Here is a 14197-nt window from a genome sequence, read left to right on the forward strand (position 1 = left end):
ACAAAACATCTGTGGTTCCACTGCTGCCCCATAAAATGAGAACATCTTAATTTGGCCTGGCTTGAAAGGAAATATCATATTAGTTTTATTAGTTTTATTTATATCTCTGGGATTGAAGTCATCCCAGTGTCTGCTAAAATTTTTACCACTCCCCTGCACTTAACATATTTATGAGAGAATGGAATCGGGCCAAGTCTATAGCGGAGTTATCATCACAGCAAAAGCCCGCTTTAAAATGAAGGTGGATAGAGATCGAATGGCCATTTTTTTTTATACTGGCCATGTTCTCTGATCCGTGTAGAGAAGGACTGCACAGAGGTTAGAGTCGAATAATGTCTCAAAATGCACCGCTAATAGTATTTGCTCGACTTAAAGGCATCTCGTATGGCTTTAGCCACCTGTTTTTATCAAATTTTCAATACTTCTGTGATAATTGCTTTTAGATTCAGCAAACAGTTGGTAGAGCTACAGTAGGTCAGAAAATATTATGTCTATAATGAAAACAGGCTGACAGCTTGCCATCACAGATGGAAACCTTTTTAATGAATAAAATCTGGTGCAATATATATTTAGCTTACAGAAGGGCTGGGAAATCAGAACCTCCTTATCAGAGGTTGACTAGAAACCAATCAGGTCTTTGTCCTATTTTAATCCTTCATTGACTAGAAAGAGATAATAACCCACGGTAAGATCTGATTAGTTTCTTGTTGGGGGACCGCTTAGTTTTCCTTACTGATGTGACCATTAAACTATACAATTATTATTATTATTATTGTAAATAAAAATTGGAGTATGTTTTACAAGAAACCATTTCAGTCTTTCTACTTCAAACTAACTTACTATGTAATTCAACCCGTTCCTTGATGTTTCTTTGTAATTTGTCCATTTCTAAATGAAAACTGTTTCAAAGTAAATCATACGCCAGTTTATTTTAGTATAGCTTTATTAAAACTGGAGGAACCTGATTGGTTCTTACGAATACTAATATATGAAACTCTGGACCACAAAAAGTCATTCATAACTTTTTTTAATGTAGATTAATACATCATACATTTCATTGATGTATGGTTTGTATGTTGGACAATATCTGGCTGAGATGCAACTTTTTGAAAATCTAGAGTCTGAGGGTGCAAAAAAAAAAATAATTCGAAATATTGAGAAAATCTGTATTGTCCAACGAAGTCCTTAGCAATGCATATTACCATATTACTAATCAGAAATTAAATTTTGATATATTTATGGTAAGAAATCGCTCATTTTGACCTATACAATGTATTGTTAGCATTTTTTTACAAGTTTTTTAATGCACAAAATAGTTTAATACAAACATTGTTTAAAAATAGTGCAAAAGGGAGCAAAATGGTGTCAATTTTGATTTTATGAATGAAATAATCCTTTTCTAGAATCAGTGACTACATGGACCTGACACCTGTCGACATCGTAGGGAAGAGATGTTATCACTTCATTCACGCAGAGGACGTGGAAGGCATTCGGCAAAGCCATTTAGACCGTGAGTATCTGCTCCCAAATCCATCCAATCAATCTGTGCAGCCACCCAACAGTGCCAAAAACTAGAGGATGGTTGTTAAAGAGCAAGATTCAGTGTCCTTACATGCTTTAGCGGGACTCATTGATCATTGGTCAATGACATCCTGAGAGCACACTGTGTTACGTGCCAAAGCTGGTGTAATGTGTTCGCTGCAGCACTTCAGCGTAATGGGACAGCAGTGTGACAGGCAAGATTATCCATGCTAGCGCTTCTTCTCATAACTGTCCATGAAGAACCGCTTCCCTCTGCCAGACGGTAAGGCAAGCACGCGTCTTCCAAACAAGCCCTGTATCGCTCACGGAGCACAGAATCTCGGGTCGTTTGACATTCTTACACATTTCACTCCTCTTTTCAGGTTAAGTTGCACCTCTCAATGTACAGGAGCCACATTTCGAGCGCATTTTGATGTCATGTAGTATTCATCTGGGCCGATCCGCCTCTGCAGAGCCCTTTGAAGGTTCCTCAACCTTTCGCACGCTCTGCTTTCATCGAGCTCGGCAGGAGGGCTGCTGACCGTCTGGAGGAACGTTCATGCTTTTTGAATATCCTAAATCATCTGTTAAGTGTGTTTTGGCAGCACACCTTTCCTGCTCCCCTCCACCACGGTGGCAGGAATTCGAAACGTCATTGAGAGCGGCGTAGCGTTTCATACAGTAAATGTGTGCGCTGCTCTACAGCAGGCAGGTTGCCATTATTTAAGTAGTGAGGGTTGAGGCACGGGAAGAGGAGGAGGAGGGGGATAAATCCCTCGTTTTATTAGGTGTTTGCAGAGGAGGGCGGGTGTCCTTGGGGCTGGCGAGGGAATTTGGAGCTGTCTGATTAGATATTGGGAGTTCAACTGAATTAGAGCGCAATTACCACTGTATTGCACTGTCCCTTTGCCTTAAAAAGCCACCAGATTGGGTCCATTAGACCTTGATTTGAAACCCAGCGGAGGCAGAGGAGAGAGGACCGAAGCCCTGGATTGCATTGATAGCAGAGAGAGAGAAAGAGACTGTGTGAAAGGAGAGAGAGAGAGAGAGATAGACACAAAGAGAGGACTGCACATTCCCAGCTACCCCTGGCTTTCTAACCATCTATTACGCATTAGCGTGGCGGCAATCAACATAAATCTAGCCGCGCTGCAAATGGCTGGCTTTGTCGCTACAGTAGAGAGTGGATAAGGGGTTCTGTTCCTGCATTTTACTTTGCACGTTCATTCTCGGTCTGATAAAATGCGGTAAGCTGGTTGAAACAGTGTTTGAAAATGTTGCCGTAATAATAATTCAAAAGAACTTAAAGTGATGTTAAGCTATGTTTTTTAAAAAACGGTTCAACTAAAATGCAGGATACTAACAAAAAGTAGCTAATGACAGTGAATCTATTCATGAGGCAGTGTACATGCACAATCATACACTGATTATGCTGAATAACCTGCCAACAATTAAGGTCATGTAAATGCATGAAACTATTTTCTTATACCTGGTAAAAGTCGGAACAGTTTATGCAAAATACGATGGGCACGCTTAGATTTTTATTTTTAAGGAAAAACATATTTTGATTGTTATTAGCGTTTTTGTTAGGCGCATTATTGCCCTCAGTGTCAATGCAAATATATAACCATTTTATATAATTGATCATTTTTGCATGATAAGATCTGTATTATCTAGTGCACAGATAATTGCATTAGTTCAGATACTATAACTTAAACTAATAAAACTATAAAATATATATTATAATAAATTCCTTCAAATGAGAGAGTGTAGTTCTAAGAAAGTGTTGAATTATTGCTTATTGATACTTTTAGTTAGTTACTAAGCAATCCTAGCACAGCTAAATGCATTATAATAATGCGTGTCGCCTTGGCTTGTATCGAAGCCAGATCTTCAGGTGTCTTCATGAACATGACGCGCGTGACTAAGGAGCAGTCACACCGATCTCCTGCTGATTGCTAATCAGACACTGATATCAGATCACACAGGGCCATCAGATTGGTTAGAGCCTGGGATAAGAGGGATGATGTCAGCCTGGTCAAATCTCTCTGCTGCAGATGCAGTGACGCGTGCGTGGAGAAGACTTCGGCTTGAGTGCCTATAGTGTTCTTTATGAGTTGCAATGTATGATATATTACAGATGCATACTGCAGAGTTCATAGGCCACTGCTCAAGTGTTCAAGGGCCCGATAAAGCGCTTAAAGCAGATCTGTTTAAATTGAGCACCTTGACCTAGGGTTGCTTAAAGAGTTGTTTATGGTCCTTTATAAAATGAGTAGTTTCTGGATTTTAAAGTGGATGGTTTAAAAATGAGGATAAGTAGAAGAATTGCTTAATTGTGATGTTAATGTAATTCATATCGCTGTTGCTGTTTTTTTCAATAAAAACAATAAGGCATTGGTTTTGAGCTACAGTAAAATCTCTATGCTTCTTGGACATATTAAAGCTGCCGTTTTCGTCTATTTGTTTAATTTGAGGTTCGTAACTGTAGAAAAAAACAAATAGCACTAGTTTATCAAAGGAAAATTAGAAAGCCGACTGTTCAGCTCATGAAGCATTTGAGAGCAGGTGTTTTATATGGCCAGAAATGCATTGTGACAGCTCTGACCTCACCTGTGTCAGCTTCTGAACAGGACCAACACGGCTTAAATTAATAAAAGACAGTGTGTTACATGACTACGTATAATACTCACCGCATAAATGCTCCGCGGGTGTGTGTGTGTGTGTGTGTGTGCTTTTACCAGCTGAGAAAGAGAGCGAGAGGGAGACAGAGGTGGGAAACGATGGCTCACAGAAGTGTGGAGAAACCCCAGGAGACTGAAGCTCTGTGCCTGAAGGCAGACTACAAGAGCCGGTCTCTGAAGAGTAGTTCAAACTGACTTTAATGAAAAACTCCCTTCACTCCTTATTGTGCTTGAAGATAGACTCCACAGCTGCGGAAAAATACACCTGCTCTAACACCCATCGCATGTACCGTTGACAATGTTTCTTCAGGTTCCTTCCATAATGGATTCAGAGTAAATATAAAATAGATGTTTCTGTTAGTCTGTATTCATGGATATGCTGCATTTATGTCAGCAGTGGTTCATTTGCATGTCATTTCGCTTAGTTTTTTAGATGTCTGCACCAGTTTAGCCAACCACCTCCGACTAGTTTTACAATATCTCAAGCAGTTTGGATTAGCATGCGTCCATAAACAGCCAGCTTTGACCAGCTAGAAACTGGTTTCATCTGGATTTTACAACACAAAGACCTCTTTAAAACCAGCAGAAGATTGCATCCTTACTTGCAGTTATTCCAAAACGCCTTGAAACTGCGATGATGCTTTGAAAACAATGATCGCAGGTGCAATTTCACTTCTTGACGCTTCTCTAAATGGCCAAGACGTTTACTTCCTCCGCTGGTGAAGTTTCACCATTAGATCCAAAGAATACAAGTTAAAAACCTCCAATTCACTTGTCCGGCCAAACCCTGCCCGGGTGCTCCAGATCTGCATGTCTGCTCTCTCATTCATAAAAGGCTTGTCTTTACAATAATACCCCAGTGGACTGCAAGGACTTTTCCATAAAGCAATTTCACGGGTGTAAATTACTTACTTTTATATGACAGTGACACCCTCCACCCCTCCTGCTGGAAGTGAGGCCACGCTGGGTAAAGGGTATCTGAAAGGTAGCTGCTATTATGGAAGGGATCCAAGTGATTTAACAGAACTGAAGGACAGAGGCCCTGGCGCAGAGAGAGTGAGCAAGAGAGATAGAATGAGAAAGAACGGAAGTAGAGAGGGAGAGAGACAGAGAGAGTGAGAGACCGTCCTGCAGGCTTGCCCGAGGCTCCAGGAGAAGGCAGGCAGATTAAAGAGGCCGTATTCCTTTTAAAGCCCCCGAAAGCAGCCAACGACTCCTGCACCGGAAAATAAAAAGAAGGATACAGAAAAAGAGAGAGAGACAGAGAAAGGGGGGAGAGAAAGGGGGTGGCTTCATTACCACTAAATCAATAACTCAAGCAGCCCTTGATTGATTTAATGGCAGCGTAACTGAAAGGGGGTTAAAAAATAAGCCTCACCTGTACAGACGTGGTGCCGGGCGAAGACGAGGGGGCCAGCACATCAAATGCAATGCAGATGAGATCAGCTCATCAGGTTTAAAGGCAAATGTCCTAGAACTTGTAGACAGTAGCAAGGGTTTAAAGGGACACAGACATTCTGCATGTATGATAAAAATAATATACAGGATACTTTAATTCAATGTGCTTCACTGGCACAAGAAATAGCTCTACTAAGCTAAAAAATTGTGTAGGGTGTCTATTTTTTCTTTCTGCCACTTTGAGATTTTAAAACATTTTCAAAATGAGACATTACTTTCGTATTTAACGAAGTTGTTTTTATGAAATATTCATCCTTAGTTCATAGCAGTTGTTTCTTTTATCTTCGGTTCTATCATTTTAGATGTGAATTATGTTTTTGTCCAGCTCTTTTGCTTGCATTCCAAGTATACTGAACCTCTCCATATACTCTCAGTAGCATGTAAACTTTGTTGAAGAGAGTGAAGGTGAGTCAAGGGTATGCCCACTGGCCACAGCGAACAAGTCAGATAAACAACTCTTGGCTTTTTGTCTCAATTTTCTGGAGTTAAAGCTTAGTTTTACATTTATTGGTACAGAAAGCAGTCGGTGAACTAAAGTCAATTATCGGAGCCTTTGGGACGGCTTCTTAAACAATGCTATTAGTCTGTAATGATTTTAATTACTAGACTTATTCTTATATAAATCATCCTTCTCAATGGACTCTTTTTATGGAAAGGGCTATTTGTAGCTGTAATTAAACCCAGAATCTGAATTTACTACCGTGCTTGGATTCCGACTGTTTCTGTTTTGCAGAACAATGATTAATGCAAATTCATATTATTTGAGATCACCATTTAGCGCTTAATTTAGCCAAAATTATGGCAACTGCCACAGTGTCTTCACATGAGTAGCCTTAGACAAGGACACAATTACAGGGCCTTTAGCAAACAGTCACAGCGCCCTCTGCTGGGCTTTCAGGATTATTAACGTTCAAGATGGTAATAGGATAGATTTCAAATAGTATAATGGATAGGTTTGTGCTTTACCTGGTCACACAGAATGCAAATATTATGAATAATATTATTTGTTGTTGTAATTAAACTTGAGTGTATGTAACAATTTTAATATATCACGTATTCACCATGTCTTTGTCCTCTTCTATTTTTCTCTTACACCTCCTTTCCTTTCTCCTATACTGTCCTCTTTCAATTCCATAGTGATGAATAAAGGTCAGTGTGTGACAAAGTATTACCGCTGGATTCAGAAAAATGGAGGTTATATCTGGATCCAGTCCAGTGCCACTATTGCAATCAACGCCAAGAACGCCAACGAAAAAAACATCATCTGGGTCAACTATGTGCTCAGGTATACGAGTCTTTTACTTTGATGAAAATGCCATATCTTTAGATTTTGATTTGTTCCATCCAGCACTGTAACAAGATGAAAGTATTTTCTTACTTGAGAGGGTTAGTTCTTCTATAAGACGACGAAGGCCAAACACACTGATCCTCTCAAACTGCAGTGTGATTTCATACTGCTTTTGGGTCTGTGTACGAGCTTAGAGATCATTAAAATGCTCTGTGGATTGGGCCGCAGTGAATCAATCAGGATGTCTAAAACGTTCTAGAAAAGAGAGTGAAGGATGTTTCGCACAGCTGTGAATGATTCTCAGCTGGCAAAGTGAATAACTTGTTTCTTCTAAACGTGTCTTTTTTGTGGTTTCTTTTCTAATGGGCAGTAATCCAGAGTACAAAGACACACCCATGGATATCGCACAGCTGCCTAATCTGCCAGAGAAGGCATCAGAGTCTTCAGAAACATCAGATTCTGAATCTGACTCCAAGGAGAACTCAGGTATAGCATCACTTCTCATCCCATTTCATTGAAGTCACAGAACATTACAGAGTAAGTGGAAGGTTGTTGGTTTGATTCCTACGAAGCCAAGCCAATAGCTGCCCTTGACACTTAAAACCGTTTTTTCTTGCACGGGGATTGTTATCCCCGTTTATGGAACCATTTATGGTGACATTAGATTGTACATCTTAGATTCTTTACAAACTAGTGGTATAGCAAACACTCTACACAACACACTTGAAAGTTTTCTTTTAACCAAATGCAAATGTCTCATCTGAGGGCTCTTGCTGTGTAAAATATCTTCATTTCAATAATTACTGGAAATTATGTAGGACAAGGAAATGTGGTGCTTTCGATATGTCCCTAAAACTGGTGTAAATAGTCAATTAAAACTCCACAGCCAGTTGGAGATATTAATTATACATTCCAAAAGAAGATGAAGTGAGATTCCAGAGATGGTGGAGGCTGAGAGTGAACAAGGCCAGTTGACAGTCTGGGGAAAGTGCCAACATATTGGCCCCTGGGCATCTCTGCCTGCCGAGCCTTTTGCCAGCCTTCATCACAAAGGTTACTGACTATGCCAGCTGCAGCTGGACCAAACCATGCCCTCTTCTCCTCTCACACTCCCTACCTATCTCTACACCCCGCCTTCTCCTTCTGTCTCTTTATCTCTCTCTCTCCCTGTGTTTCTCTTCCAATGCAGACATGTTTTTCCTAAGGCCAGAATTTCCAAATCCCTGTGAGATGTATGCCTCACAGTTTTGTTTCCCCCCTCACTTCTAAATTCATGCACTTTAAAAAGAAAGAATTTTAATGCATTAATGATTTCTAATGCATAGTTTGAGCTCATCTTGAGCTACTAAAGTCACTTGTTCTGAACAGAATTAGAGTCGACCATAACAAAACTAATTATTAACGACACGTAATGTCACAAATAAGTAACCGGTGCCCAATACTGTTGCCAAAAATAGAACATCAAAGAGTTTATATGTCCTTAGTGTAATTGTGTCCTGTACGTAAGCATAATATATATATCCTACTGTATGTAACACTTCCAAACTTTAAATGAATATCCTTAACATTAAGCCTTTGATAATGTTTAGTGAACTATGTTTCTTTTGTGAGAAACCTTACTTTGTCAACTATGACGTATATGGAAACCTGTCCTTTAAACCATTTTTTTTTTCTCCCAGAAGACAACGAAAACTCCAAGTCAGATGGAAAGGGCAATCAGTCTTCCGAGAACAGTGAAGATCCAGAGTCAGACAGTAAGAAACAGACGGGCCGGCCACCAGAGCAAGAGATGAGACGACAAGAGGAAGGAGACAGTTCCAGCAATCCAGAAAGTCAGGACAGTGATGATAGTCTGGAACCTTCTGACTGTGAAACCGACCACAAGGAGGGCCGCCTGGGTGGTTTGCACATAAAGGTGGAGCGCTATGGTGACGGTGAGGTGGAGGAATTGCAGGACTCGCCCTCCTCTTGCTCTTCAGAAGAAGAAGAGGATGAGGTGGAAGATATTGTAAAGGACTGCAACAGTGGAGGAGAGCTGAGCGGGCCAGCAATGAGTAAACACCAGAAGAGAAAGAAGAGGAGAAAAAAGCAGAAATGGGATGGTAGTCGGCAACGTCTGCGTCTGTCTCCCTCGGCCGCTGCTTCCCCCAGTCCTGGCAGCCTAGACCCCACCCTTGGAGACCAGCCTCCCCTCCTGCTTCCACCCTCCCCAACCAGTTCCTCTGTGCTGAAGATCAAGACCGAGATGTCAGAACCTATAAACTTCGACAACGACAGCAGCATCTGGAACTACCCACCCAACAGAGAGATCTCCCGTAACGAATCCCCCTACAGTATGACAAAACCTCACGACACCTTCCCTTCTCCCCCGCCTGCCGGCCTGCAGGTGTCCATCCCGGACTCCGTCCTCACTCCACCTGGTGCCGAGGGTGGAGGAGGCAGCAGAAAGCCCAACTTCAATGGCAACAGTAGCAGCGGCAACAATAACAGTGCCCCCACCTCTGTGTCCAGCGCAACTCCGGGCAGCTTGGTTCCTCCTTCCAGTTCCACCACCGTTGACCCGCTCTCCCCACCTCTCTCGGCCTCGCCACGGGACAAGCAGCAGGGTACACCCACCTCCTCTGGCTCCCTGCTCTACACCAGTGACCTGGAAGCCCTGCAGAGGTTACAAGCGGGGAACGTGGTACTTCCATTGGTGCACAGAGTCACAGGCACGCTTGCTGCCACGAGCACGGCTTCCCCGAGAGTCTACACCACTGGAACGATCCGATATGCCCCTGCAGACGTCAGCCTGGCCATGCAGGGCAACCTCCTGCCTAATGCCCACACCTCTGTGAACTTTGTGGATGGGCCTGGCTTTGGCATAGACCCCAAGACGCCCATGGAGATGCTATACCATCATGTGCACCGGCTCAACATGTCTACCCCCTTTGGGGGTGCAGTCAGCGGAGCCGGCCTCACTCAGATGCCAGCTGCTAATGTCTTCACCACAGCCGAGGGACTTTTCTCTACGCTTCCATTTCCTGTCTACAGCAATGGCATCCATAACACACAGACTCTGGAGCGCAAGGAGGATTGAAGCAAAACATCGAGACCATATTACTGTGTTCAACTGTGTTAAAAAGACTCTTCTGAGGCAAAAGACTGTGTATCAAAGTTGGGGAAAAGTGAGATGTTCTAGCACTTTGAATTTTGAGCAATTGAGCTTGTGTAACTGAAATGAATGGTTTCTCTTCCTGTGTCTTTCTATCTCTTCGACTTTCTTCTTTCTCGCCTCCTTACACAAGTTCTTGATGACGGTTTCTCTAAACAGACTAAACAGACTCATCTCTATTGTAAAGAGTTCCTTTTGAGCCACAGGGAATTCATAGCACTGTAGCGTATGTTTTCTCTGTGGTGAGATATCTGTCCAGAATATGTAACATCCTCATTAGGATGTCTTAAAGGTATTAGAAAAAGAAAATCGACAAGAAAAGAAACTGTTCATGTTGCTAAAGGTATCTTGATGTAATCAAGATTGATGCTGACAAAAGGATGTTACCCTATTTGATGTAGTTCAAAGGGTTTTACGGTTCTTTCTAAAGGGGGAATAGTATTTTAGAAATAATGCTTTTTCTTCGTTTTTTATAGCTCAACTTATCTTGCAAATCATGCATTTTAAAAAAGCAATTTTAGCCGGGTATTGACCTGTGAATAGAATGTTACTATAAAATCCCAGGACATGGAACAGGTCAGTGTGAGATTTTTCCAGTTCCATCTTCTGTTTGCAGATCCATGGTGCTATCATTGAGTTACCCTCACTCAGCTGGCTGATGTAGGTACTGTTCCGGAACTCTAGACAAACGGCGGCTTCAGAGCTTTTCCACAGAAAAGTCAAACCTTCAACAGACTTTTTGTTCTTTTTTTTTTTTCTTTTAATATGTTCATCATTTACCCATGAGCACGGGAGTTTTAACTCAATCAGATTGAGTCTGGAAGGGGATACAGAATTTTTTTTATTCTTTTTTATCTCTCAGTGCAACTGAGACTAATTTTGCATCATAAACTTGAAAATGAATGTTAAACTCCAACAGGCTTTGGTCAAAGCTGTTCTTAATTTTTTTTTTTTTTTTTTTTTTTGTATAATTTTTGGCTTAATTGTTTACACTCCCTCTTTAGCTTAAAGCCTGGTGTCCTTTCCGAAATCAGTTCCCCTTCATCCCTTACCCCTTAACTCTCTCTAAGAATCACATATCAAATGGAGATTGTAATAAGGACATGCATTTTCAATCAAAAAAATGTGTTTTGAAAATCCACATTCCTAATTTTTATCCACTGTTGCCAAAAAAACTTTACTCTCACAGTATGGTGTTAAAACACTGTGATTTGATGTTTGAAAAAAAAGAAAAAAAAAACTAAAGTAATAAAACGGAAGAAAACTGTCACTTCATCCTTTGGCAGCCGTCCATCAAGTCATCTATTACGCAGCGTGATAACCGTAAACTTGTACAATGTGTAAGTGTCATTGGCTGTCAGTCTCCATAGCAACTTAAGTGTGTGTTACTATATGCAGTATATACTGAGCTAATGTAGCTGTTTTGTCCTTTGTCCTCTCTGTGCTAGTCCGGGCTCGGACGGGGAAACATTGCTTCTCCTTCCAGCCCCCTTGCAGTCTTAGTGAACCAGTGGAGGTTAGTGGATTTTGTGTGGTGGCCTTCCAATGTAGTGTCACCTTTTTTGCTGCTTCCTTTTTGTATGTATTACTTTTTTCTGTTTCTGCTATTGCTTTGCTGTCGTGTAGTCTACAGACCTCTCTCTCTTCTCAGAGATAAAAGACTCTAAACTAGCTCAAAGGTTTAAGGAGCCATTTTTTTGCCACTGAGGAATTCTGGGATTGCAGTTTCCAGCTCAAACGTGATGAGGAATAAAAAAAAACAAAAAAAAACTGAAGTAGCATTTAGCAGACTGGAACCTTAAAAGCCTCAGATGTGAAACATTCCCAGAGTCCCTTGTGCTTCTCTTGTGCATTGGGTGTATTTCATTGGTTTCCACCAAACCTGTTGACTTCAAGGACCCTGCAACTCACAGGAAATAATAAAAAAAAAAAAAAAAAAAATGACGACGGTAGTATTTCAGGACAATAAACAATTTTAAAGATTTCTAAAGAGATGAAAAAAATATTTCGCACTATAAAATCTATTTTTATAGGTGTTTTGGAAATGCATGTTTACTAAGTTGATTGTTTGGTTTACTTGATTTTGTTCGGTCCAGCGGCTTTGTCAATGTTTAGTGTTTTTTAGTCTGTCCAGCAAAGGGAAGGGGGGGGGCCTTCGTCTTTTTACCTGAATCAGGCTTCCCCCCGACATCAGGAAACTTGTGTCTGTGGTTTCTGTGAAGACGTGTTGTTACTCAAACCCAGGTCATGATGTTAATGTTTTTAAAAATGACAATAACGGGACTCGCTGTCGGAACGGTTGCAGGAGAGCTTGGCGTCACCGCTGCAGGTTAACGGGATCCTAGATTTTAGCATTTTGTACGTAGAGCAGAAGCAGTCGGGACGGGGTTTGGGGGCAGCTCCAAAAACAGACACTGTGGACCAGGAAATACACCCATATGTTACTAACAGAACAGCCGGGCGAGCTGTCTCAATGTATCTGTGTTGTGTCAAAATGATTGCTGGTGATTTAATCTTAAACTAATCTCAGCTGCTGTCAGATAAATAGTGTTTAAAATTACAATATGAGAAATCACTTCATTACCTGTGAAGACTGTGTCTGTGTTTTTAACTATTTCTTGTACAATTATACAGATTCTTTTATGAGGAACTTGGTGCCAAGTAGAAGAATATGGGAGAAAGGGGATTCTCTTAGTATCAGTGTTAACAGTGTTATAAATTCTAAGTACAAACAAATTAAAATATTAAAAAGAGAAAACTATGGTACATTTTTGATTTTGTTTTTTGTTTTCAGAGGAAAAAAAGACAAAAAACAACTAACTGAAGCTAACTTTGAGTGCCTGGCTTATTTTTTCGGAAACACATTTTTTGTTCATTTACCATGAATAATGCTGCAATTCAAAAATGTACATACTTCATTTTACAACAGGGTTATTTTATACTTTTGTAGGTTTTCATCAGTTAAAGCGACATGTCATACATGGTTGTCTTTCTGTAACACAGTTTTTTTACCATCTTACAGGTGCCATATTCATAATAAACTTTTCTTGGATTTGTTACTATCTGGCATCATTTCTTTTACATTCTGTTCATCATAAGTGAATGCCGAACATCAGTGATTATTCTTTGCGTTCCAACTTTCCTGCTTCATTATGTTTGTTCTTTCCCTCCTATTTTTTTCCCCTCCCGATCTTTAGTTTTGGTTAATGTAGCCTTTTTTTAGTTACCTACAGGTTTCAGGTAAGGGAATAATCAAGGTATTCCCGTGTAGCCCTGCTGACTTTTGCTTCCGCATACAATGAATGGCAATCCAGTACACTTGTACCAGGGCCTTTGTTTTTTGACAGTGAATCTCCTTTACGTTGGACAGAATCTCACGGGTATTTCTGACATGTTTTTCCACTTCATGGTATCCTCACCAGGTTTTCAATTAGCAGGAATATTTCAATCTGTGTCTTCTATTATACTGATCTCACTGTAACTTCCTACGGCAAAGCTAAATAAAAGGGGAAAAATGCTTCCTTTTAAAAGTGTTTTACTTTAGATCTTTTTCGACAATGTTAGGTCTTGCTTTGTGAAAACGGGCCATTTTTACTGCTCGGAAGAGTGAAACGGGATATTTCGAGAAGAAGAATGGTTGGAGTGAAGGAATTTGATTGAATCCATTGGGAATTGATTGGATAGTGCAAAGTGGTCAGGGTTGGCCAGGAAAGATAAAAACAAAGCAAAGTTGTTTCAGTGGAAGAACAAGTTGGTTTTTTCTTCTACCTTTAATTAAAGATTACAAGACGCTTACTTGTTTGGACTAATAAATTCAACACAATTAGATTAGAAAGACACACTTGGGAAGTCAATAGCGTTGTCTTCATGGAAAAGGTGTAAGATTACTATTACGATTTTTCCAGATCTCTCAGAATAATGCACACGTATTGCTAGAATTGACCTCCCATTAATAGTATGTTGAAAGTAATTCAACTCTGTACTCGTTACTTGATCAGAGAACCAATAGTTAAAGCAGATTTACAAACAAGTGGACGGTTTCATTTCAAAGATAACGAGATCATGTGACGGAGCAGCCCAAACGTATGAAAC

The 14197-nt window shown here is 40.6% G+C and overlaps 1 protein-coding gene across 4 annotated transcripts in view; it reads left to right on the plus strand.

Moving 5' to 3' along the window:
- The window catches only part of LOC122362283 (neuronal PAS domain-containing protein 3), a 272325-nt gene extending 258702 nt beyond the window's left edge, over window positions 1-13623 (plus strand). For 3 of the 4 annotated variants that reach the window (XM_043263690.1, XM_043263692.1, XM_043263693.1), the window contains 4 exons: window positions 1404-1510; window positions 6801-6948; window positions 7322-7437; window positions 8631-13623. In XM_043263690.1, coding sequence (XP_043119625.1) covers window positions 1404-1510; window positions 6801-6948; window positions 7322-7437; window positions 8631-10030 — 1771 coding nt within the window. In that variant the 3' untranslated portion in view covers window positions 10031-13623. The remainder of the gene's footprint in view (window positions 1-1403; window positions 1511-6800; window positions 6949-7321; window positions 7438-8630) is intronic. The other variant, XM_043263691.1, reaches the window with a different exon arrangement.
- The last annotated feature ends 574 nt before the right edge of the window (window positions 13624-14197 follow it).

This window comes from Puntigrus tetrazona, chromosome 17 (assembly GCF_018831695.1).
Source record: "Puntigrus tetrazona isolate hp1 chromosome 17, ASM1883169v1, whole genome shotgun sequence".
NCBI lineage: Eukaryota > Metazoa > Chordata > Actinopteri > Cypriniformes > Cyprinidae > Puntigrus > Puntigrus tetrazona.